Source organism: Musa acuminata, chromosome BXJ1-10 (genome assembly GCF_036884655.1).
Source record: "Musa acuminata AAA Group cultivar baxijiao chromosome BXJ1-10, Cavendish_Baxijiao_AAA, whole genome shotgun sequence".
In the NCBI taxonomy this organism is placed as follows: domain Eukaryota; kingdom Viridiplantae; phylum Streptophyta; class Magnoliopsida; order Zingiberales; family Musaceae; genus Musa; species Musa acuminata.
The window spans coordinates 14,769,173-14,790,775 of NC_088336.1; the positions used below are offsets into that span (position 1 = coordinate 14,769,173).

The 21,603-nt window shown below is 39.2% G+C and overlaps 3 protein-coding genes across 3 annotated transcripts; 2 read left to right on the forward strand and 1 right to left on the reverse strand.

The window, feature by feature from the left end:
• Nucleotides 1-205: 205 nt before the first annotated feature.
• Nucleotides 206-4,965, forward strand: LOC135595202 (large ribosomal subunit protein uL29-like). The gene is made up of 4 exons (XM_065085815.1): nt 206-345; nt 432-567; nt 670-826; nt 4,677-4,965. Exons 1-4 carry the CDS (start codon nt 342-344, stop codon nt 4,749-4,751), a joined length of 372 nt encoding a protein of 123 aa, XP_064941887.1. The 5' UTR covers nt 206-341; the 3' UTR covers nt 4,752-4,965.
• Nucleotides 4,966-5,695: 730 nt separating this feature from the next.
• Nucleotides 5,696-9,714, forward strand: LOC103999902 (caffeoylshikimate esterase-like). Its single transcript, XM_009421802.3, has 9 exons — nt 5,696-5,776; nt 5,886-5,918; nt 6,009-6,102; nt 6,202-6,234; nt 6,325-6,471; nt 6,550-6,680; nt 6,754-6,891; nt 6,975-7,073; nt 9,260-9,714. The coding sequence occupies exons 1-9, from the start codon at nt 5,774-5,776 to the stop codon at nt 9,533-9,535; spliced, it is 954 nt and encodes a 317-aa protein (XP_009420077.1). The 5' UTR covers nt 5,696-5,773; the 3' UTR covers nt 9,536-9,714.
• A 5,507-nt stretch (nt 9,715-15,221) lies between these two features.
• Nucleotides 15,222-16,283, reverse strand: LOC103999903 (uncharacterized). The gene is made up of 3 exons (XM_009421803.3): nt 15,986-16,283; nt 15,801-15,906; nt 15,222-15,624 (listed from the first exon to the last, which is right to left on the reverse strand). Exons 1-3 carry the CDS (start codon nt 16,022-16,024, stop codon nt 15,488-15,490), a joined length of 282 nt encoding a protein of 93 aa, XP_009420078.2. The 5' UTR covers nt 16,025-16,283; the 3' UTR covers nt 15,222-15,487.
• Between the last annotated feature and the right edge of the window lie 5,320 nt (nt 16,284-21,603).

The following is a 21,603-nucleotide window of genomic DNA, read 5'->3' on the forward strand; positions in this document are numbered from 1 at the left end:
ATATTATTTACAATGATTTTATTATAGTGATCAAAATATTATAATAGATCAAAATATTTTGGTAGCCTAAACATTATAATGGATCCAATTAAAGGACTATCGGCTTAGTTGGAAGGCCCATTTAAGAACCAGCTTAGGCCCGATATACCATTAAGGCCATATCATTTCGGTTTATGTGAAGCCCAATAAGCCTGGTGACCATGTCTAGGGTTTATTCAAAGGTGCTTGCTCACGACCGGGATCTGTAAAGTGCCGCCGTCGCCGTTTGGATTTACGGTTGCTACCTCGATCGAGCGGAGAGCCGCACCGGCTGGCGAAGGCGAAGAAGACAACCATTTAGAATGGGTAACGAATCGTTGTTTGTCGATTCCTCTTCTCGATTCTCTTTAGGGCCGCACTGCGTCGATCTCACTACCGATGCCTTGTTACAGCTAGGATTAAGGTCCACGAACTCCGAGGGAAGACGAAGGCGGAACTGCAGAACCAACTGAAGGACCTGAAAAACGAACTCAGCCTTCTCCGCGTTGCCAAGGTCACCGGCGGTGCCCCCAACAAGCTCTCCAAGATGTAACCGATTTATCTCCTGATCCCTTCTCTGTCCGACCGATCTGTCTCGTCCTTGGGGCGTTCGTTGTGTCATCTCATCTCATCACATCTTTCATTTCTCAGTAAGGTGGTGAGGCTGTCGATCGCGCGGGTGCTGACAGTCACCTCCCAGAAGCAGAAGGCTGCGCTGAGGGATGCATACAAGAAGAAGAAGCTTATCCCGCTTGACCTCAGGCCCAAGAAGACTCGTGCCATCCGCCGTCGCCTAACCAAGCGTCAGGTACTGCTCGTTTCAGATATTCTTATAAGAAAGGGTTTCTGGTCTGTACCTGATATCTTTGGGATAATGGTAGATCCTTTGCTTGATTTTATAGCATCATGTGATAATCTAATGACAATGCGGATATTGATTTTGTGGTGTTTCTGCTTATGCTGTTTATCATATATTGTGATATAAGGAATAGTTGTGATGCCTTTTCGCATTTTGTATTAAACTTTACGTGTGTGAGAAAGGTGAGTAATTTGAAGGTGGAAAAGGTGGATGTAAGATTGGTAACATTTGGTGGTCGTCATTTGTGGTTTTACCAGAGGCTAGTTATACAACTTGTTTGGTGCTACTATCTAGCTCAGTATATATGTTTATGCATAGAAAAGATAATCAATCTTTTTTGCTGACAATTTTGTTTTTCAATAAGTTGCTTTGTTTTACAATCGAACTATCTAAAGATGACTTTAGTGTGCCTGTTGGGATTGTCACTTGGCATATATTAGTTTACACTCTTTCCTTGGTGTCAATCAGAAGTACAATTATTGGATCCTCCAAAAGAATTAAGAACTTTTGTGAAGCACTGGATGGTTGATTCTTTAAGATTCTTATGCAAATACAACTAAGTTTCCTTTCTTTATTGTGCTTCGACTTATGCACTTTTTTAGTTACTCCTGTGAGAACCTCATAAGCACGGACATGCCAATTTGATGGGTGTACCCGTGTCGGATACATATCAAACACGGATGCGTCTTTGATACAACCAGTCATGTTTGACATGTGTCTATTTTTATTTTTTTTATTTTGGACACGACGTATCTGTGTAAGATCCATGCGCTTCCTCATCGCTCCTTGGGTCGTGTGTGGCATTAAGTTGCGTGGACCTCACATGAGGGCGACCTCATCGACATTTGTCATGCGGTTGCGCCCTTGGCGCGACTATTGTCACTACAGCTTCATTACCACTTAAAGCTCCTCAACTTCCTCCACCATACCCACCGTCGCCACCACCACCACCTCTGTCGACTTCTTGTCGTTGGACGTCGAGTCCATCTTCTTGGACCACATCCCTCAGTTGGATCTGAGGAGGAAGAAGAAGTCCAAAGGCGGTCAATCGGTATCAGGCTGCAGAGTCTGAGGAAGAGCCGGGCACTTGCCTCGGCGACGACAGCACTATCGTTGTCAACATCTCTAGGTGTGACGGTATCGTCGCTCGCCTCTTGTGGCTGCAACCTCACTGTTTCTCCCACCCCCAATGACCTATCACCTCTCACCAGTGGCCTCGCTCGTGGGTTTCCCTCGATGTCCCTCTCGTCGACCGATCGCCTATCTCCCACGGCCTCGTCACCTTGGTGCCTCTCTCATGCAGGCCTACGACCTTGTCCCAATTTTTTTAGAAGTGGTGTGTCGCTGTGTCCTTGTCCATGCTTCTTAGGCAAGAACATTTGTTTCATCAAAGTGAGTGTCATACAGGGGTTACTGGTGATTACTTGATCCATTCATCCACTTTTATTTCTCACCAAGTGGTTCATATCTTGATGCTGTATTATCCACTTTTTAGTGTTGATCAGTGAATCATGGTCAGCACAGATTATCACTTGTTAAAATGTGATGGACCAAAAAGGTATCAACACATGCTATGCTGCCATGGTGGTTTTGACACATGACAATGGAAACCCCATGTTGTCTGGATTAGGGGAATGACTATTGGCGCAACACAGAATCTGTATGTCCTTATGCGAGTACATGATAATCTAAAAATTAATCTAATATGTTGTTTTCATTGTCTTTTGCATTGTACAAAGACAATCACATGCCACTACCAGGAAATCATCCTAATAGGACATGGCCCAACCTAATGGTGGCTTCAAGCCGTGATATGGCTCCAATTCTTGCGAGCTCCGCACCATGTAGTACTAGACATCCTATAAAACTGACTGTCACTATTCAATCCATGGAAAAACTGACCCATTAACTGAATATGCCTCAGCCGCTAACTGAAAATATTTCAGTTTGAATTGATACTAATAGACCTCTGTAGCCCGTTATACCCTCATTACCATCCACTTACAATGTGGAATTAAATTAAGGCATCACAAGGTAACTGTTTGTGCTACACCTGCCAACATTATGGGTCGGAAATGCTCAGCTTCATGAGCACCATTGGTCGTTCTACTCTAATGATATAGACAGTTCAGCCTTTTAGTACCAACAAAATAATCAAGAACTGTTGTTACCCCCAACAGCTCAAACTTTAGAAATTCCATCTAGCTTGACAGAACTACATGTTAACACTGTTGGGACCTGGTGATTTATTTGTTTGTCTACAAAGATGAAAATAGTAAATTTTTCCATACCAAAGTTTGAAGTCTTGGTCCAAAACTGGTTTTGACACCTTGTTGGATACTTGTATACCGAGCATACTTGTTTACAGACATGTACCGTTTGGTGTCAGACTAATAAAAATGAATATTGGTCAGTGCAAGTTATATGATCTATTATTGATCCATGGCCATATTGATAATACTGATTGTTACTTTTCATTTTGATCGGTATTTGGAACCTTGCCCCATGAATCATCATCGAGGCCTTGTGGGAGAATAGGTTTCACAGGGCTAACATTTGAACTAGTCAATATTAAAGCTGAAAATTCCAAAAATGTGGTGCAAATGGTTGTAGAAGATAAGGGCAATATCCTCATGTTCCACGGCATGTAGCAGATATGCATTTGTCATATGTTGGATGTTGGCAAGTTTGTACGAACACGAGGTTTTCCAGTTCCCTAACTTGCACTGCAATCATTGAATTGCCTTTGATTCAGCTGCTATGTAGTATTTGTCCAGTTGTTTTGCACATCTTTCTTCTGTTTGTTCTTTCTTCATGGTCAAGCTGTCTAATTATCTAATTTATTGTTCCAGTCTTTGAAATGATTCCTCCCTCATACTCAGTAGGTTGTAACTCCATTGTTGTGTCTTAGAGTCATTTCTTGATCAGCAGAACTTTCACTCATTTATTTGTAATCGATATTCCAGGTTGTTCTAGCTAGCTTTTGTGGTAGAGCGATGTTGCTTGCTGTCAGCAGTCATGTAACTGAAAATTAGAGGTGTTTGATTGGATGTTGGTGCCTGATGTGAGGTTGTAACACTGGGAAGTACAAATTATAGTTGGAATTGATGTGAACACAATCGATCTTTGCAAATGGTGGATATATCTTGTGGTTGCAATAAGTGACTCAAGTTGGTATCTCTATTGTCTAACAATTCGTGTTAGTAAAGTTTGAGGACTGTTGGGAGTTGTATGTCTCCTTAGGGAGCGGAAGAGAGTTCCCAAGTGCGGCAGAAATTATGGAAAATCTGTACCAGAATCTTTTTAAAACAGTGTGTACAGAATGGTACTCTATGCATTGGTATGTCTCGGTACATTGTCAAAAATACTAAAAATTGTATAGCATGTTTGGTACTGACTAGAGACTATCAGAATGGTGGCAGACCGGTGTGACCGTGTGCAGTCAACACGGTTAATACATTGTTCTTGTTTCTAAAATTCAATATCAGTCCTATTTGCAATAGGTTGCATCTTTCAGAAAGATATACTTGTCATCAGGCAGATATTATGTTTATCTCATATCATTCTTCAGATCAAGCAAATATTTCATGTGGGTTATCTTTATGTTGAGCTGATTTAAATTCTATTATAATATACAATAAGACACTTCCGCAATAAGACATTTTCACAACTATAATTTGACTATGGACAAACATAAATCAAATCTTCCATACTTCCATGTAACAATATAATGATGCCTTTTTATTTTAGCTTAATGGGTATATTTTGACAAAAAAAAGTTCATTTATTCTGATCGCAGGGCTCCTTGAAGACAGAACGCCAGAAGAAAAAGGAGATGTACTTTCCAACGAGGAAGTATGCAATCAAAGCTTAGATAAAAGTAGGGACCAGGCTTGTTAAGCTCTTCTGTGTTAATTGCTACTCGATTTCATTGTTTAGTGAAGTCTTTTTTGCAATACTGTGAGCATCCTTTGAAAATTTTGTTATATGTTTGAACCGTGGAATGTTTTGTCCTTGAACTCTGTTTCACGATGTTGGTGCCACATCGTCGACTTCCTAATGGTTTTTAAACCGGCATGTGAATCTCACTTGTCTGCTGCAGGATTGTCATCGGCTTCCTGCTATCTCAATTGCTGAGTTAGTAATTGAATTATACAGCTGGATGTAAAGAGAAGACGATTATATCGTAGTGTTTGTGCCTTAACAAGTTTGCAGGCTGGGTAAGATTTTGACAATGCTGAGTGTGGCAATCTACAGCTCTACGAAGTCGAAGCATTAAGGCAAAGCCGCCACTCACCACGATGCAGAAATTAAGCGAACAACTCCCAACCACTGAATCCCGTCAACTTCAACCAAAAATTGAGATGGACGGTTGACTCTCCTTGGGATATACTCTCAATATTTTTTCTTCTGTCTTCCAAAGTGTTCCGACTTAAAAGCCTCGGTTACTTAAAAACTGTCGTTTCTTCTCTTTTCTCTATGGCTTATGACAGGAACAGATAACTTATTGAACGGTGGGTTCTTCCGCAATTAAAGGGTAGAAGAGGTGGCGACTGCTTACCAACATTAGGCGTGCATGAACCGATAATTATCGTCATCGGGAGCGTTGTTGGGTCGTATCCCATTTATTGACTTATGGATAATTGGAGCTTTCTAAGATTGGTCCCACAACAATGGACTGATATGATGGTGGCCCAGCGCTCCAGCTCGCGGATGATATGTTGACACGTATACGATCTGGAGAATACATAAAGGCATTTCATTTAAAGGTTGGTAGTTAGAATCTTAACTAACCAATACTATTGCTTATTCTCTCTATATAAGAATATCGTTTCGAATCCCTTCCTTCTCTCATCTTTTCCAACAAAGCTCTTCGTTTTCCTTGTACACTCTCCCATGGTATGTTCTCCTCTCACATTCTCTCTCTCTCTCTCTCTCTCTCTCTCTCTCTCACACACACACACACACACACAACATATTTGATATTTTGTTCTTTCTTGTGTCACAGGATCCAGGTGCTGAGAACGTTAGATACGAAGAGGTTAGCATTCAGTGGTCAGAGTCTTATTTGTTCTTATCCCTTCTATTACTTCTTGATTTGTGTTCATCTTTTTGTGTGCATATGATTCAGGAATTCATAAAGAATCCTCGTGGGCAGAGGATTTTTACGTGCAAATGGCTGCCGCAGAACGAAGAACCCAAAGCCTTAATCTTCTTGTGCCATGGTAATACTACCATGGCCTCAAACATCTCCAAGTTGTTCTTCTTTCTATATATTCATGTCACGAAAGAAGCTTTCTTTTGTTGTGTCTGAAATCTTCCAGGCTATGCCATGGAGTGCAGCATATCCATGAAAGGTAAAACTACTACCTACTCTAATAAAGATTGTTGGTATAGTTTTGCTGGATCAAGATTGTTGATGGCTTTTTAACTCCTGTGTCACCCAGACACTGGGACTCGGTTAGCGAAGGCGGGTTACGCAGTTCATGGAATGGATTACGAGGGCCATGGGAAATCTTCTGGGCTGCAAGGATACATTCCCAGGTTTAAGAATCTGATCGACGACTGCTTTGAACATTTTGTCGCCATTTGTGGTATGACAGTACGTAATAAGAAATGATGATGGATCAGTTGGAGCTCTTTCTAATCGTCTACGTCTTGAAACTTGTCAGAGAGGCATGAGAACAAGAAGAAGGCGAGATTCCTGCTGGGGGAATCCATGGGAGGAGCCGTGGCCATCCTCCTACACAGGAGGAACCCTTACTATTGGAATGGTGCTGTTCTGGTGGCCCCCATGTGCAAGGTTCTCTTCTTTTCTTCCTCCCCCCTAAACATTTACTATGTTTTGACACAACCTCTCGTGTGTTGTACCTTAGATTGCTGATGACATGAAGCCTCATCCTGCGATGAACATCATCTTGAGGAAGTTGAGCAACATCATACCGACATGGAGAATAGTTCCTACCAAAGACATCATCGACATTGCCTTCAAGTGCCCTGAAAAGAGGCAGGAGGTAGTATTGATTCAAGATACATGCAAATGACGCGCTAACTATTTGGGTTCATCCAACCTTTTTGTTCTGCTTGTTTTGATCAGATTCGGTCTAACCAGTACTGCTACAATGGAAAACCTCGCTTGAAGACTGGTGTTGAGCTTCTCATGGTCAGTCTGGACATCGAGCAAAAGCTGCATCAGGTAATGTTTTATTTTTATTTTTTTTCCGGTCAAAGTTAGAGGATAAGCCTGCATAGTTAATCTTAGAATGACTATAAAAGTCATGTTGTAATTAAACTTATTTAAGTGTCATAAAGAAATTTATTTCATCAAAAGAAAGGTTTATTGCATCAGGAAGATTCATTACATCAAGAAGAAAAAATAGATTATAAGTCTATGGAAGGATAAGTCAAATTGATTATTAATTTTTTAAAATATTTCTTGAAAGAGAATGATTCATCTCGAATACAATTAATGTAATGTATCTTTGGGGGCTATATAAACCTCATATATTGGGTCATGAAATAAATAAAGTTTCTGAATTTGTAAAGAGTTTTCTTGAGAGAAATATAGAAGATTGAAGCTTATCTACTCTTCCTCTGTTTGATAATTCTATCCCTTCTTGCTATCAAGATCAACATCCTAGACAATTATGATTTGATTAAAAATAAAATGAACGAAGACATATTAAAAAGTGACATATTTTTAAAAAGTTACGTGTGACATTAAATATATTAGGTTTGAAATTGTCTCCTATTTTTTATATGAAGATAAGTGACTCAAAAGTATACGGTGAAAATGTATTTGTGTGAGAATTTATGATTTGGCACCACCATTATTCATAGTTGTAATGGTTAGGTTTATTTAGTTTAAGTTCAGGAATATGATAACATTTTGAGCATGCTCGTCACATATGAGAGATGAGAGATAATAAAAGAACATATAATGAGATATCTTGAAGGATATAAGATCGAGAAGCTCGACCCTCACCTATGCCCGAGGTAAGAAAGTTAGGAAGTTTAACCCCCATCCCCACTCGAGGCATGGAGGTTGGAAAACCCAACCCCATCCAACCAATGTGCATCCCTTAATAACCCTATAGCATTAGGGGAGGCGATCTTGGACGGACGTGCCAGACAAACTCGTGTTGGACGATACAAGGTGCATAATGGACTACATATTGAAGGAACTAAACATGTCATTAGGTCAACAATGGATCAAAGTGGAATGAGCTAAACGTGCCGGATGAACCAAACGTTACACTTCAGACCTCTCTGGTAAGAGTCTCGAAGCACGTCTTCTAGGGGAGACAAATAATAAGGAGTATACCATCAACTAATCGTCATTCAACACAACCATCACATGGTAGCTAGGGTGGAAGAAGAAGACAAACATCACCCTCCACTTATCTGCCCACGTGGGCAAAAGTCTAAGGCAAAAGGTTACAGACTGCCCCCCCTTTGTCAGCCACTTGGACAAGAGGCCAAGGGGGGGCTATTGGAGGCACTTAGATGTCGCCTCCCTGTAGAATATTCCATGGAACCCTTTTACGATTAAGTATAAAAGCTCGTCTTCAATACAATGAAATGGAGGTTTATCTTTTTTAACCTCTCGTATTCGTACTCATACTTAGTTACTGACTTGAGTGTCAGAGGCATCGGATTGAAAAACCTCTCTCGATCTCAATTGTCGTGCAGGTGATACATCGGGAGCCAACATTAGACAACCCTACGCACATAAGTTCAGACCATGTTAGGCTGACGAGGATGTCAATGACTTCTTCCCTTGATAATATTTTTATAAGCACCTCAATTATAAACTTATCAAGAAAGAAAAATAAGTAGTCCTAAGTTACGCAACACACACAAGTTCGATAATTTCGAATTGAATCAAAATTAGGTTCTTAGGATCCGATTTTAGTTTCTAAAAATCGAAACTAGAATCAGATAAATAGGAAAAATAAGAATATAAATATAAATAGGATGCATGGTATAATGGTTAGTACTTTAAGCTTGAAGCAAGTAATTTCTTTTTTTATCAATCGAAACCGATTGATAGAATATAAAAACGGAACTAACTGGAACTGGTTCAGTTTCGATTTTCAATTAAAAAATGATAATCAAAATCGACAGTTCTGGAATGGGATCACTCCTAACATGACGGGTTCATGATATATGGTGTGTGAATAAAATATTATTGTGTGATCCATTTTTCATGCGGTCGTAAAACATTTTTTAAATGGATCTGCAACACTTAGAGAAGCTAAACATCAACAACAATTTCATACAACAACGATTGATTTCTACGTTGGAACTTCATCATCTACAGAAGCAAAACATGGAACAATCACTGACTGTGTTAAGATCAACTATGAATGCTAATTGCAGGTTTCACTACCTTTTCTGATCGTGCATGGCGGCGAAGATATAGTGATCGATCCCTCGGTCAGCAAGCTGCTCTACGAAACTGCATCATCCGAGGACAAGACGTTCAAGCTCTACCCGGGCATGTGGCATGCGCTCACGTCCGGCGAGCCCCCGGAGAACATCGACCTCGTCTTCTCAGACATCGTCGCTTGGCTTGACCGAAGGAGGGCGGCCGGCGAAGGTTCTTTGAGATCGGAGATGGAGCATAAGTCGAGGCACGACAAGCAGCACCAGTAGCAGTTGTTGGACGCACAAGGCAAGAAGCAGTTTGTTTGCAATCCGATCCATATATGTGATGCAGTTGAAAACCATATCCATATTCTCCTGGCAAACCATATCCATTGCCATGATCTGACTCATTTGAATTAACAGAAAAAAAAAAATGAAGTTGAGGTGGTGCAATGATTTATTCATGACATGAAAGAGTGTTTGCTAAAAGAAAAAGGAAATCACATGTAGAAGACACGTTTTTTTTTTTTCATGTCCAAGACTGTAGATTTAAAGGGTTCGGTTTTTCTTTTATAGTGAGTTAAGTGAGGGTGTTAATTGAAAGGGTGATTAATTATATGAAATCATCGATTATCATTATGTCATGGAGACATGTGTCCAATAGTCAGAACACTAAAATTCTATCATAAAATTTTATATTTATAAAAGTGAAATATTTAATTCTATTTTCTCCTTATGTCATTGATTCTGTTGACGAAAATACTACATGTACTTAGTGATAAATCAAAGTGAGATAAAGTCAACAAATGCTCAGTAATAAATCTTATAGAATTTTCATAGTCGACAACATGAGAGAAAACGAGATTAAATATATTACTTTCATAATTATAAGGATCTCAATATAATTTGATTTGCACCTAAATAGGAATTACGTCGGAAAAATATTTGTATGTCGAGATTTTATGTTGACCAACGATTATGTCGCTCCTGAACGGAAAATGAATGATGTTTGAGGCGACGCATCACCATGAGATATCGCTGCATCACTATCTTTGTCAAACACTTGCAAATAATAGCTTTGCGTTTTACAGCACTAAAGTGCGCGTTCTGCGTGTACTCATTCGTGTAGCAGAATAGATCTATTTTTTCTTTTCTTTTCTTTTCTTTTGGGTACGATTGATGGAAGGCGAATAGTTCTCAATCAGATTGGCCACCGGAATGCCTCGAAAGAGGATAAACAATAGAGACGTCTTCCTTAGTAGTCCCACCACACTTGTTAAACGGCGGCCTGCTCGATATGTTACGTGATAAACACATGGCGAACTATTCCTTCGCCTTTGTACTAAAGAATACATTTTATTTTTGGAGGGTTCTGTGTTTCATCCGTGGGATTGGCCCTAATAACATATGCAATGCGTGAAAAAATCATAATCATATAAAGGTTTCGATTGTTGATTTATTATTTCATCCACCATACTCCATCAGTATTCATCTTTATCCCTTTATTTGGTACACTCAAATCTAACTCCATATGTAGAGAGAGAGAGAGAGAGAGAGAGAGAGAGCCTATTGTTTGATGGCATGTGCAGGTCCTAAAAATCAAATCCATGATCCAAATCTTTTTGTAAAGGAGAAGATCATGTACTCGTTTAGGGATCGAAGACCAAAAAGGTTCAAGAATTTAATGGTGTGGACGAGGATGCAAGACTATGGGATATAAAGTGAGTGAAATAATCTTTGTATATGAATAAATATTAGTAGGTGATATGCACCAGAATTAAATGAAATCATAATCAAATAGAACACCAAGATATACGTGGAAAACCCCTCCAATATGAAGGATAAAAACAACGGGATAAACTAGAGATAATCCACTATGAGAATAATGAATATACAAATCTCAATCTCTTGCCCTAAACCCTAGCAACAATCACAAGAGAACAATTGGGATACAAGGATCATGTCACTGTCCATAATATCTATAACCTCCCAAGTAATCACAGCAAAAGTCTATTGTAGATTTGATCTAACTTGAGATGAGAACACTACTAGAAAGGGAAGTTTCTTTCTCTTGTTTTTCTGCATTTTTCTTCCCCTCTTTTCTGCTACAAAGTTCTCCACATTACTCCTCAATGTGAAGCCATGCCGACCAGCTATCGGCATATCTCATGTCTTTCTTTTGGTAAAGTCTTTGTCAACATGTCTGCTCCGTTGTCATCTGTGTAAATTTTCTTAAGCTACAGTTGCTTCTCTTCAAATACATTTCGAATCCAGTGGTATCTGACATCTATATGTTTTGCCTTGGAATGAAACATTGGGTTCTTATACAAATGGATGGCACTCTGGTTGTCACAATGCACCACATAATTTTTCTGTTTCAGCCCTAATTCTTGTAAGAATTCTTTCATCCATAACATTTCTTTGCATACCTCTGTAGCAGCAATATATTCTGCTTCTGTGGTGGAGAGAGCAATACACCTTTGCAATCTGGATTATCATGACACAGCTCCCCTTACAAAAGTAAGTACATAACCTGAAGTAGACTTCCTTGTATCTATATCTCTTGCTATATTTATAACCTATCAACACATGTGGTCCACCTCTAAAGCTTAAACAAACCTCAGAGCTCCCTCTTAGATATCTAAAAATCCACTTCACTATTGCCCAATGCTCTTGCTAGTCATACGTGCCCAGCAAGCCAATCACATGAGTGATAGCACGTGTGACTTGATACAGAATCTTTTTGCTTATTATATTTTGGCATATATCACTTTATAACTATTGCATATATGCATATATATATTGTGATGTCCTTGGATTTGTGCAATGGGAATCGGATCGTGATGAGATCACAAAAATGAGATCGATTCACCTTTAAACATATATCCTAAATAATCCCGGTCATAGGTTACTCGAGAGGGACATCGTGATAACCGGACAGACTGGTGTGATGTATACCTATCCATATGATGGATGCAGTTGGTCTCATAGCTGCTCGTGTAGGGACACTAGGGATACAGTACAGGTGCTCATTGGAGAATAAGTTTACTGATTGATCCGCTTATAGAATGCTGGATGGTTGATGATGCCTTATTATCAGATAGCGATTTCGTAGTCCTAGCGGTATATCTGGTCCTTAGACTTGAGACACCAAGGATGTCCTTAGACTTGAGACTCATCCCAAAACCTTTTGGGTAGCTTGGCCTGTGAAAGCATACATCTGATCTTTTCCATGATGGTGCGGTTCATCCTCTCTGCAATTGCATTATGCTGAGGTTTACCAGGAACTGTTATCTCATGTTGGATCCCATGTGACCTACAATAATCATTAAATAATCCTGTATACTCACCACCATTATCTGATCTTATGCATTTCAATTGTCTTTCTATCTCCCTTTCAACCATAGCATTAAACTCTTTAAATACATTAATAACATGATCTTTGGTCTTCAAAGTATAAGCCCAAACTTTCCTAGAAAAATCATCTATAAAATTGACAAAATAAAGTACACCACTTATACTAAGAACATCAACAGATCCACCATGAGTTTTTGTCCTCAAAGGACCACATACATCTGTATAAACACGGTCTAAGGCATGCATTTTTCTAGACAAAGCAGGACTAGCAAATGAAACTCTATATTGTTTACCAGCCAAACAATCAATATAAGGGTTCAGATGTATACCTCTGAGGTTTGGCCACAATTCCATACTGAAGTTTTTTTCTATAGCATTTAACTGCTCACCATAAGCTTTACCCTGCAACCTGTACAAAGTATGACATTTCTTTCCATTAGCTATAACAAGAGAACTCTTACTAAGCTTCCATTGCCTTCTGTGAAATCTACTATCATAATCTTCATCATCTAGTCTTCCAACTGAAATTAAATTCAGCCGTAAGTCTTCCAACTGAAATCTACTATCACATCCTTAAGCACTAACTTGCAGCCAAGGTTAGTCTTTAAATAGATATCACTCATGCCTATGATGTTTGCTGTGCCATAATTGTCCATCTTGACAACACCAAAATTTTCAGACCTGTATGTAGCAAAAAACTCCCTCTGTGGTATAGCATGATAAGAAGCACCTGTGTCAATCACCCATTCAAGATCCTGACACACACAAGAAAAAATATCATCAGAAGGAGACAAAATCAAATAATCACCACCCTGCACTATAGTTGTGATATTATCTTTTGACTCTGTAGACTCTACTTCTTTTCTCTTTTTCTTGCTCTTCTTAGGTTGCTTACATTGGTTCTTATAATGTCCTTTCTCACTACAGTTATAGCAGATAATATCTTTTCTTGATATTGACTTGCTCCTACTCATACATGAACTGCTTTTAGACTTTGACATTCCTCTGTTATCTGAGATAAGTGCCTATGAATCATTCTGAGATGTTGCTGAACTCTTTCTTCTCAACTCCTCATTCAACAAACTGCTTATTATTTGACTCATGGTGACAATACCATCTAGCGTAGAATTACTGATGGAAACCACTAGTGTCTCCCAACTTTCTGGTAATGAATTGAGAAGTAATAATGCCTATAACTCATCATCAAGAGACATTTTCATAGATGATAACTGGTTAGTAATACTTTACATTTCATTCAAATGCTCAGCAATAGAAGCACCCTTTCTATATTTTAGGTTTATAAGTTTTCTGATAAAAAAAACTTTGTTGCCAGTTGTTTTTCTTTCATAAAGACTTTTCAACTTTTTCCAAAGAGAATATGCAGAAATTTCAATAGAAACATGGTGAAAGACACTATCATCAAGCCATTGTCAAATAAACCCAATTGTTTTTCGATCTAACCTCTTCCACTCATCATCTGTCATAGTTGTGGGTTTTGCACTATCCCCCTACAAAGGTCCATACAAATCTTTACAATACAAGAGATCTTCCATTCTTGGTTTCCATATCATCCAATTGTTTCCATTCAAACTAATCATGCGAGAAACATTACTGGCTTCCATGTTAAATACAAAATTTAAATCGCCAAAACCCTTGCTCTGATACCAGTTGATGGGATATAAAGTGAAATAACCTTTGTATATGAATAAATACTAGCAGGTCATGATATGCAACGGAATTAAATGAAATCACAATCAAATAGAATACCAAGATATACGTGAAAAACCCCTCCAATATGAAGGGTAAAAACCACGGGACAAACTAGATATAATCCACTATGAGAATAATGAATATACAAATCTCAGATTGACTTCATCATTCATTCATATGATTTTAGAGTCAGTAGAAAAGGAATGGTCACATGAAAGATGGGGTATCTCAAGTGAAAATCGAATCGAAATAAAATTTGAATCCATTAATAATCTAATTAATAAATTTGGATCGAGCCAAATCAATTTTAATTTAAATCTTAAGTTTTTAATCAATTTAAATTAATCAATTAAATCAATAGAAACACTCAATTTTATAAATGATATGAGTTTAATTTTATAATTCTTGTCGGTCCAATTGGGATCAAAATTTTGATTCAATTCGAATCTTATAAAATATACATATTTTTTTTAAAAAAAAAGAAATTATTTAAAATTATAAATTAGTTAATCGGATAAATCGATTCGAACTATCTTACTTACTTTGGTTCAGCCCTCGGTGTGAACATTCCTAAGCTGCATAGCGGACACAAAACCCCAACTGTTCTTTAGCCTTTTTACCGAAGAATAATACTGTGTGTGGGCAGATGTGGGAAGTGCCTCTCATAAATTTGTGCAACTACTATAATTTGTCTCGTTATGAATTGCCCATCCCATCATAATCTGTTTGATATGTGTGTTCGGAACGGAGATATTCCACCACAACAACATATCACCTTTTGCAGACAGACTAAACAAAGCATACATATGTCTCATATGATTTCTCAATTTTTCATTGAATTAGTACTCTCATCCTACCGATAACGCCGGAATCAGCAGCTGAAAGCGTGACCAATTCGACTGCAAGCTTCAAACAAGCCAAGCCAAAGCCTACACGTCCATTCCATTGCAATTTGGACACATCAATCAATATACACATTGGCAATGATACGCATAAGCTGCCAATTAAGCGTAGCATCATGTCCCCATCGGCAGATCCTGAGTCCTGCACAAACCCACAGTAGCCGTAGGTTCTTCTTCTCCGGGAGCTTATTTGCTCTACCTTCTCATCTTTGCCTCCCCCGCCCGTCTTCCTTAATTACAGTATATATAATTTGGATTGATGGATGCCATCTTAGCCCTCGTCATCCTCTGGGTCTCGGGAAGCCATTTCCGTGACCATCTCCCGCATCATCTCCATTACACTCTCCTCTCGGTTCTTCGAGTACGCCTCGAAGAACTCTTTGTTCTCCTTTTCCAGCTCGGTCCACACTAACAAAGAACACAAGTTCGTTGGCACGAATGATTTCTTTCCCATGCATAATAACGTATTAAATTTATTCCTCCTCTATTCTTATGTAGAAGCACCGCGTGAGATTCTCATGATTTGCCGTATACGATGATAGTAACATGGTACGATGTTTACAAGGAAAAGACCATGAACATACCGGTGGAAGTGATGACAGGATCGATGGCGGCGTGCTTGGAGAGAGCTTCCACGCACTCGTCCTTGTTCATGTGGAAGATAAGGCACTTCTCGATCAGGAGCTGCACCTGAAGCCCACACCAACATGAACCATGAGAAAGGAGCGAAAGAACACACTCAAGCCGGGGGGTTGTGCTATGTGATCACCATGCGGATGTAGGAGGCTGGTGAAGAAGAGTCGCCCATGGCCGAAGCAGACAAAGCCCTTTTGCCGAAGGCGAAGAGGGGGTGTGGTTGGAGTTCTTAAGGAAGACCACTGCGTAACGAAGGGGCCGGCGGTCACGTGGGAGATGAGATACCATTGGCAGAGACGAGATGGAGGAGATTCTGCAAGCCACGTCAGCCTCTCATGTGGGACCCTCTCTGCCCGGCCGCAAGCTGATGCCTCACGCAACCCACTTTTACTGCGATTCCTCTGGGATGCCGCCATTCTAATATTGCCGACGCTAATTCCACGCGTGCCTGCATGCTACCCTCTCACCCGTCCCAACCGCACGTCTTGTCCATGCTTTTGGTATTCTCAACTTTGGCGGATACTGTAGAGTCGTCTCTTGCAGGAGGGGGTTAGCATTCAGATCCGTGGGCTTTCTCGAGGCTTTGCCCCACAGGGCAACGTCTATGAATCTGGTCACATGGCTACGGGCCCCATGGCAGATGTCCTCTTACATGAAAAGTTCAGCAGACGAGGCGATGGAGTCGTGTCCTCTTATATGGAGGCTATGAATTGGGGGCTCCAACGCTGCCAATCCGGTAAAATGGTTTGTTAGGGAGAGCTCCCACCGTTCGATCTTGATCTGGCAGTACCGAGTTGCTCTCAGTACATATGTGCCGCAAGGGTCGTGGAACGGGTCACGTACTTGGGTATCGAGTAACCATCAGATGGGTTGGCTTGATGGGGACACCACGGCCGTCTTCCCAGTATCCAACGGTGGTGATTTGGCAACCTGGACTTCGATTCGGATTACGTGATGAACGTGGCGTTCCAAGTGCACCGCACAAATACGATCGTATACTCCAACATGAAGAATCATCTGGTGCAGCGGTACCTGCAATGGATGAGGAGGAATCCGTTCCTTACGTGATCCCCTTGCGTGGCAGATTGATAAGGCAAGTGGTGGTTGAAGTTTCTGGTCTGTAGGTGCTTCCCAGAATCTCTCTCACTGCAGAGCCATCGTACTCCAAGGAAGTGGAGAGTTTGTCGGGTAACGAGCAGGCGATGAGCGGAGCACCGGAGTTCTCTCTCTCTCTCTATCAGCAGACTGGTCGTACTGGAGCGTAGTGAAATCGATTGGTTGCTCGGGCCCCAGCTGTCAGAGAACAGGAACAAAAGCCAAAGCACCGGAGAAGCCGAAGGAGTCAGCAGGTCTGCAATCATATCTCTTCGTTTTGAAATCAAGACTTAATTCTCGCTTTCATAAACAAACCTGTGCCGATCAATATCGAGTCCCACAACCCTTGTACTATTTTCCAGCAAACAGGATGCATCTTCTGCGAGATATTTCCAATGAGCCCAAGGCAAACTTCGTCTCGCTTCCCATGAGCACTTGGGCAACAATGGACCCTGCGATTACGAAAAATGGCAGCACTTAGACATGGATTAGGTGATGGAAAAGAAAAAGAAACCAGCAGATGGACAATTGGATCAGACAATGACTAGAATTGCATGGCTGAGTGAGCTCAATTTGAACCCTCAGATGTGCTGCTCCATGATAAGATTCGAGATTGCATAAATGGCCAACTAAAATAATACAACTCAGCTAGGATCAATTTCGATCTCCATCAATCATGAAACGAAATGCCATTTTCGAGTTGTCCGCTTCTGAGGCAAAAACCCCCCAAAAACAATAGCAGTCTGAAGCATCAGCGTTGTACATGCACCATCATCCAACCCGAGACTATATATAGTAGGATGTTGTTAGCGACAATTGTGAAAAATCCAATTCGAAGCGAAGATCTTCCTTAAGTTAACTCTAGTCGGTGAATTTCTCTTAACCTCTGTGAAAGCTATCTCATATAAGAGAGGAGAAAGTCTCCCTTTTGTTATACTGACTTCAAGGCACGACGACACCACTTATGATTAGACTCAGTCTTTCGCTCTTTCTACTCATCTACCTCTGTCAACTAATACAGATGAAACAGGACCATGACTACTAGACTACTATTATACTAGTTTAAGGGTAAACCTACTTACAGTTGAGTTTGAGTTCTTGTGAGCACTTGAACACGATAACAACTGATTCTATGGAAAGGAATCCAACAAACTAATAAACCAAAGCAAAGGTTCGGATGGAATTACTTGATCTGGAGTACATCACAAGTCCTATAAAGGACCTGTAGGATCATGATGTGGAGTGTAAAATTATCGAATTATTTTCTCAAAAAAGAAAAAAAAATTTCATCTACATAATTAATGGACAAAATTAAAAAGGATGCAACCTTCACATTGGATTAGAGAGGTATCATTGATGTAGTTAATGAGGTATGCACAAGCAAGATAGATAGCCCAGTTGAGCGAGCTCCAGGGCATCTTGGAGACCTTCCAAAAAGAGCCATGGCTTCAGCCGTGGACGTGGAGGGGTTCTGGACAGCTGAAGGGGCAAAACCAAGTGCCAAAGTAGAGTTTGATGATGTTTTGAAGAGAAAAGCAAAACATGCAGAATTATCACACTGTGACTAAGAGCCATCAATTTGTAGAGTAAAGCTTAGAGTAGAACTGTTTGTGGGAGGGAAGATTTCCACATCTCTTGACCCCTCAGAATGTTCATAACAAGGAGTGATATCTTTTATGAGAGCTGAGTGCTTTGAAAACTAGTGTGGATGGATTGGACTAGTGGTTGCAAAATCTGGCTTCACTTTAGTTAACACACAAAGGTCCATAGTGTCATAGGCTTAGTTAGAATTGTCAAGTCATGTGGTACCCTATGATATTCGTTAGCAAAGGGACAACCTAAGAGCAATCTAGTAACGTCTCGAAGAACCTACAAAAGAGAAAGTTTATTAGATTCAGAAAACCAATGACGAATAAATCCCAATGTCTCATGGAAAAACCATAGGAAACAAGCAATTCAATAAACACTTCAATTGCAAAAAAAGAAAAGAGAAAAGGAAGAAACAAGGACTTCGGAAGGAAAAAAGATAGCGACAAGTTTACAAACAACCGCTTAACCAGATGTCGGGGTGTAAGGCAAGTCTACGTATACTTTGCATATAAACATGTATATCTAAACAAGACCCAACACTACCCCAAAGGCTCATTCAGTCCTGTAATACCTTGGTGGTTATAAGGAGCTGAGATGGTTGACGTTTCACACCGCATAACAACCTGTATAAAACAGACTACGACACATGAAAACTAGACCATTTGGGATAGTTTTGCCTAGTCTGATGAGCAATCGATGCGCAGCCTTACAAACTGCTTCTACTTATAGAAACCTAATGAAAACACATAAAATCAAGGAAAAACACAATGTCAAACAACTATACAAGTATGCATAAGTGATGAACAGCCTATCGATGAATGTGTTGTATGTGCACGATGACCATCCATGTCATAGGGAGAAAGCAGTAGGGCTACTTAGAAGTTTAGATGAAGTTTTATAAAGATTATTGCTCTCCTTAAGCCAAGTCACGAGGTACCAAACGTTTGAAAGAGTTTTTGATGTTTGGCTGAAGGAGATTCCAAAAACATTAGCAATTGAGCATTCAAAAAGAAAATGCTTGGTAGGGTCTGTGAATAGCTTGCAAACAAGACATTGTTCAATTTGGCTACAAAGGATAGGTGAGAGGGTGGTACATGATCAAGTAATCCTTCAAATATCAAGTTATGGAAAAAAAAATGGAAGTATTGATGCGAGACAATTGTATATCATTTGTATACCAAGTTTAAGATAGTATGTACTGAATATGCCATCCATTAAAGAATAACTCCCAAGTAATCCTTGTTTTACAAAGTCATGGCATATCTTAATTTTTAAACAAAATAAAACAAATCCATAAAAATATACCTGAACTCAGAATATTTGATGGAGAACCATCTAGGGTTAAAAAGGATTTTATAAGAGTATACTAAATAAAAAAAATATTATTAATTAATTGGCCTAGAAATCCTAAAAATTGTATGGGAAAATGAAGAATATTTTAATCTTTCTATGTGTTAAACTTGGGACACAACTTTTGTGTTAAGTGCACTGTTTTTTTTTTTCTCAACTGTAATAAATTTTTAAAGTTGTTTAGGTCTCTAAAGAGTCATATTTTGGATTTCCAAAAGACATACAAGTTCTCTAGAAATCCAATGAGAAATTATTCTTGGGAATCATTACCCTTATTAATTGTACTACAGCTCCTAAACCCTATAAATACTGGAGTTTATAGCAAGGCTCTTAAATATCTCAGTTTTGACTAAAAAAATTATATATTCTCTCTTCTAGTCTTTTATTCTAATCTCTAATATCACTCTTCTCTTTCTCTCTTTTTCTTCCTACTCTTGCAGTTTCTACATCAATATTAGAATGGGCTGCTATGCAATACATTATACGTAGGAGAATCTTTTCTTTGGGTGAAAAATAAACATAAAAATGAAATATTGAATTGCAAATTGAAATCCGCATCCTTGAATGATGTCTTATCATTGGACTGAAAACGTACAATATATAGTTGTCCAAATATACGGCTCCACTTTACTTAATCAAAGACGGGCTTGTTAGTTGAGACGACAAAGATAAAGATCCATCATAACAAGAAAAACAGAGATGGACAGAAGAAAGTTCAATTACTTGCATTGGTAGTAGAATATGTGAAACTAAAGGCACTGCATCATGTGATGTTAATATCTGATCGGAAGCGAATTCAGATTATGATGCAGCTGGATTTGGTAGCAAAAGGTCTATGCTATTAAATATTATACAACAATTAAGGAACCACAAATCCTCAGTAGCAACAACAACAATTATTCTACACTTTGTTGCATGTAATATAAGAGAAAAATGAAGCTTGTTGAGTATCTCATATTTTTTAAAATGGCTTCTCTTCAAAAGTTTCAATCATAATATCCGGCTATATTAACTAACCATCCAAATATCCAGTCTATATATACGAATATCATGATGTATAGAAATAGATAAGGATATAACCAATCTGTTTTCTCCTTTAACCAAAGGAGTTCAGTTGATATTATATAAATCTGAATATTCTTGTTATGAGTCCAAATAAAAAGCAGTTTTCAGCTAAAATTAAAATAAGATCATCCTCTCTATGAATTACTTAGAAACTGTGAGTTTGGCTAAGCATGATTCTTGTCTTGGATTAAGAGAACCATGGTGAGAGTCTAATCCCTTTAGTATATATAAGATAAACCAAGACAAATTACATGTCCATCTAAAGTATGGAATCCTTCCACAAGATAATTCTTAAACATTAGAATAAGAAATAACTTGATGCCACCTGAAGGTAACTGGATGTGATATGAGCCGGTGCAACCTACCACATCTTCTTTAATAGCACCTACTACCTTCAAATTAGGGCCCCAAACAGAACCTCTGCTATTCCAACATCTTTTATCAGGAAGATCTATTTTGCATCTTCATCGTACAATATCGCACACATTCAAGGTATTGCACCATCAGAATTACTACGTAAAGCCTCTGACTCCCTCTTCCCATTTCCACAGATACAGATTGCATTTTCCTCAGCCAATTTCAGTGTTCTATCATTCGTCATTAGCATCGTCCACATCTAGATACGTCCTAACCTTGTCCACTATCTCCATT

Bases quoted from the DNA above. Each gene is read 5' to 3' on its own strand.
- LOC135595202 (XM_065085815.1), top strand. The intron at 568-669 runs GTAACCGATTTA...TTCATTTCTCAG, and splicing joins CCCAACAAGCTCTCCAAGAT to TAAGGTGGTGAGGCTGTCGA. The intron at 827-4,676 runs GTACTGCTCGTT...TTCTGATCGCAG, and splicing joins GTCGCCTAACCAAGCGTCAG to GGCTCCTTGAAGACAGAACG.
- LOC103999902 (XM_009421802.3), top strand. The intron at 6,681-6,753 runs GTTCTCTTCTTT...GTTGTACCTTAG, and splicing joins TGGTGGCCCCCATGTGCAAG to ATTGCTGATGACATGAAGCC. The intron at 6,892-6,974 runs GTAGTATTGATT...TGTTTTGATCAG, and splicing joins GCCCTGAAAAGAGGCAGGAG to ATTCGGTCTAACCAGTACTG.
- LOC103999903 (XM_009421803.3), bottom strand. From the start codon at position 16,024: ATGGGCGACTCTTCTTCACCAGCCTCCTACATCCGCATG. The intron at 15,907-15,985 runs GTGATCACATAG...TGTGGGCTTCAG, and splicing joins CAGCCTCCTACATCCGCATG to GTGCAGCTCCTGATCGAGAA. The intron at 15,625-15,800 runs GTATGTTCATGG...GTTCTTTGTTAG, and splicing joins TCCTGTCATCACTTCCACCG to TGTGGACCGAGCTGGAAAAG.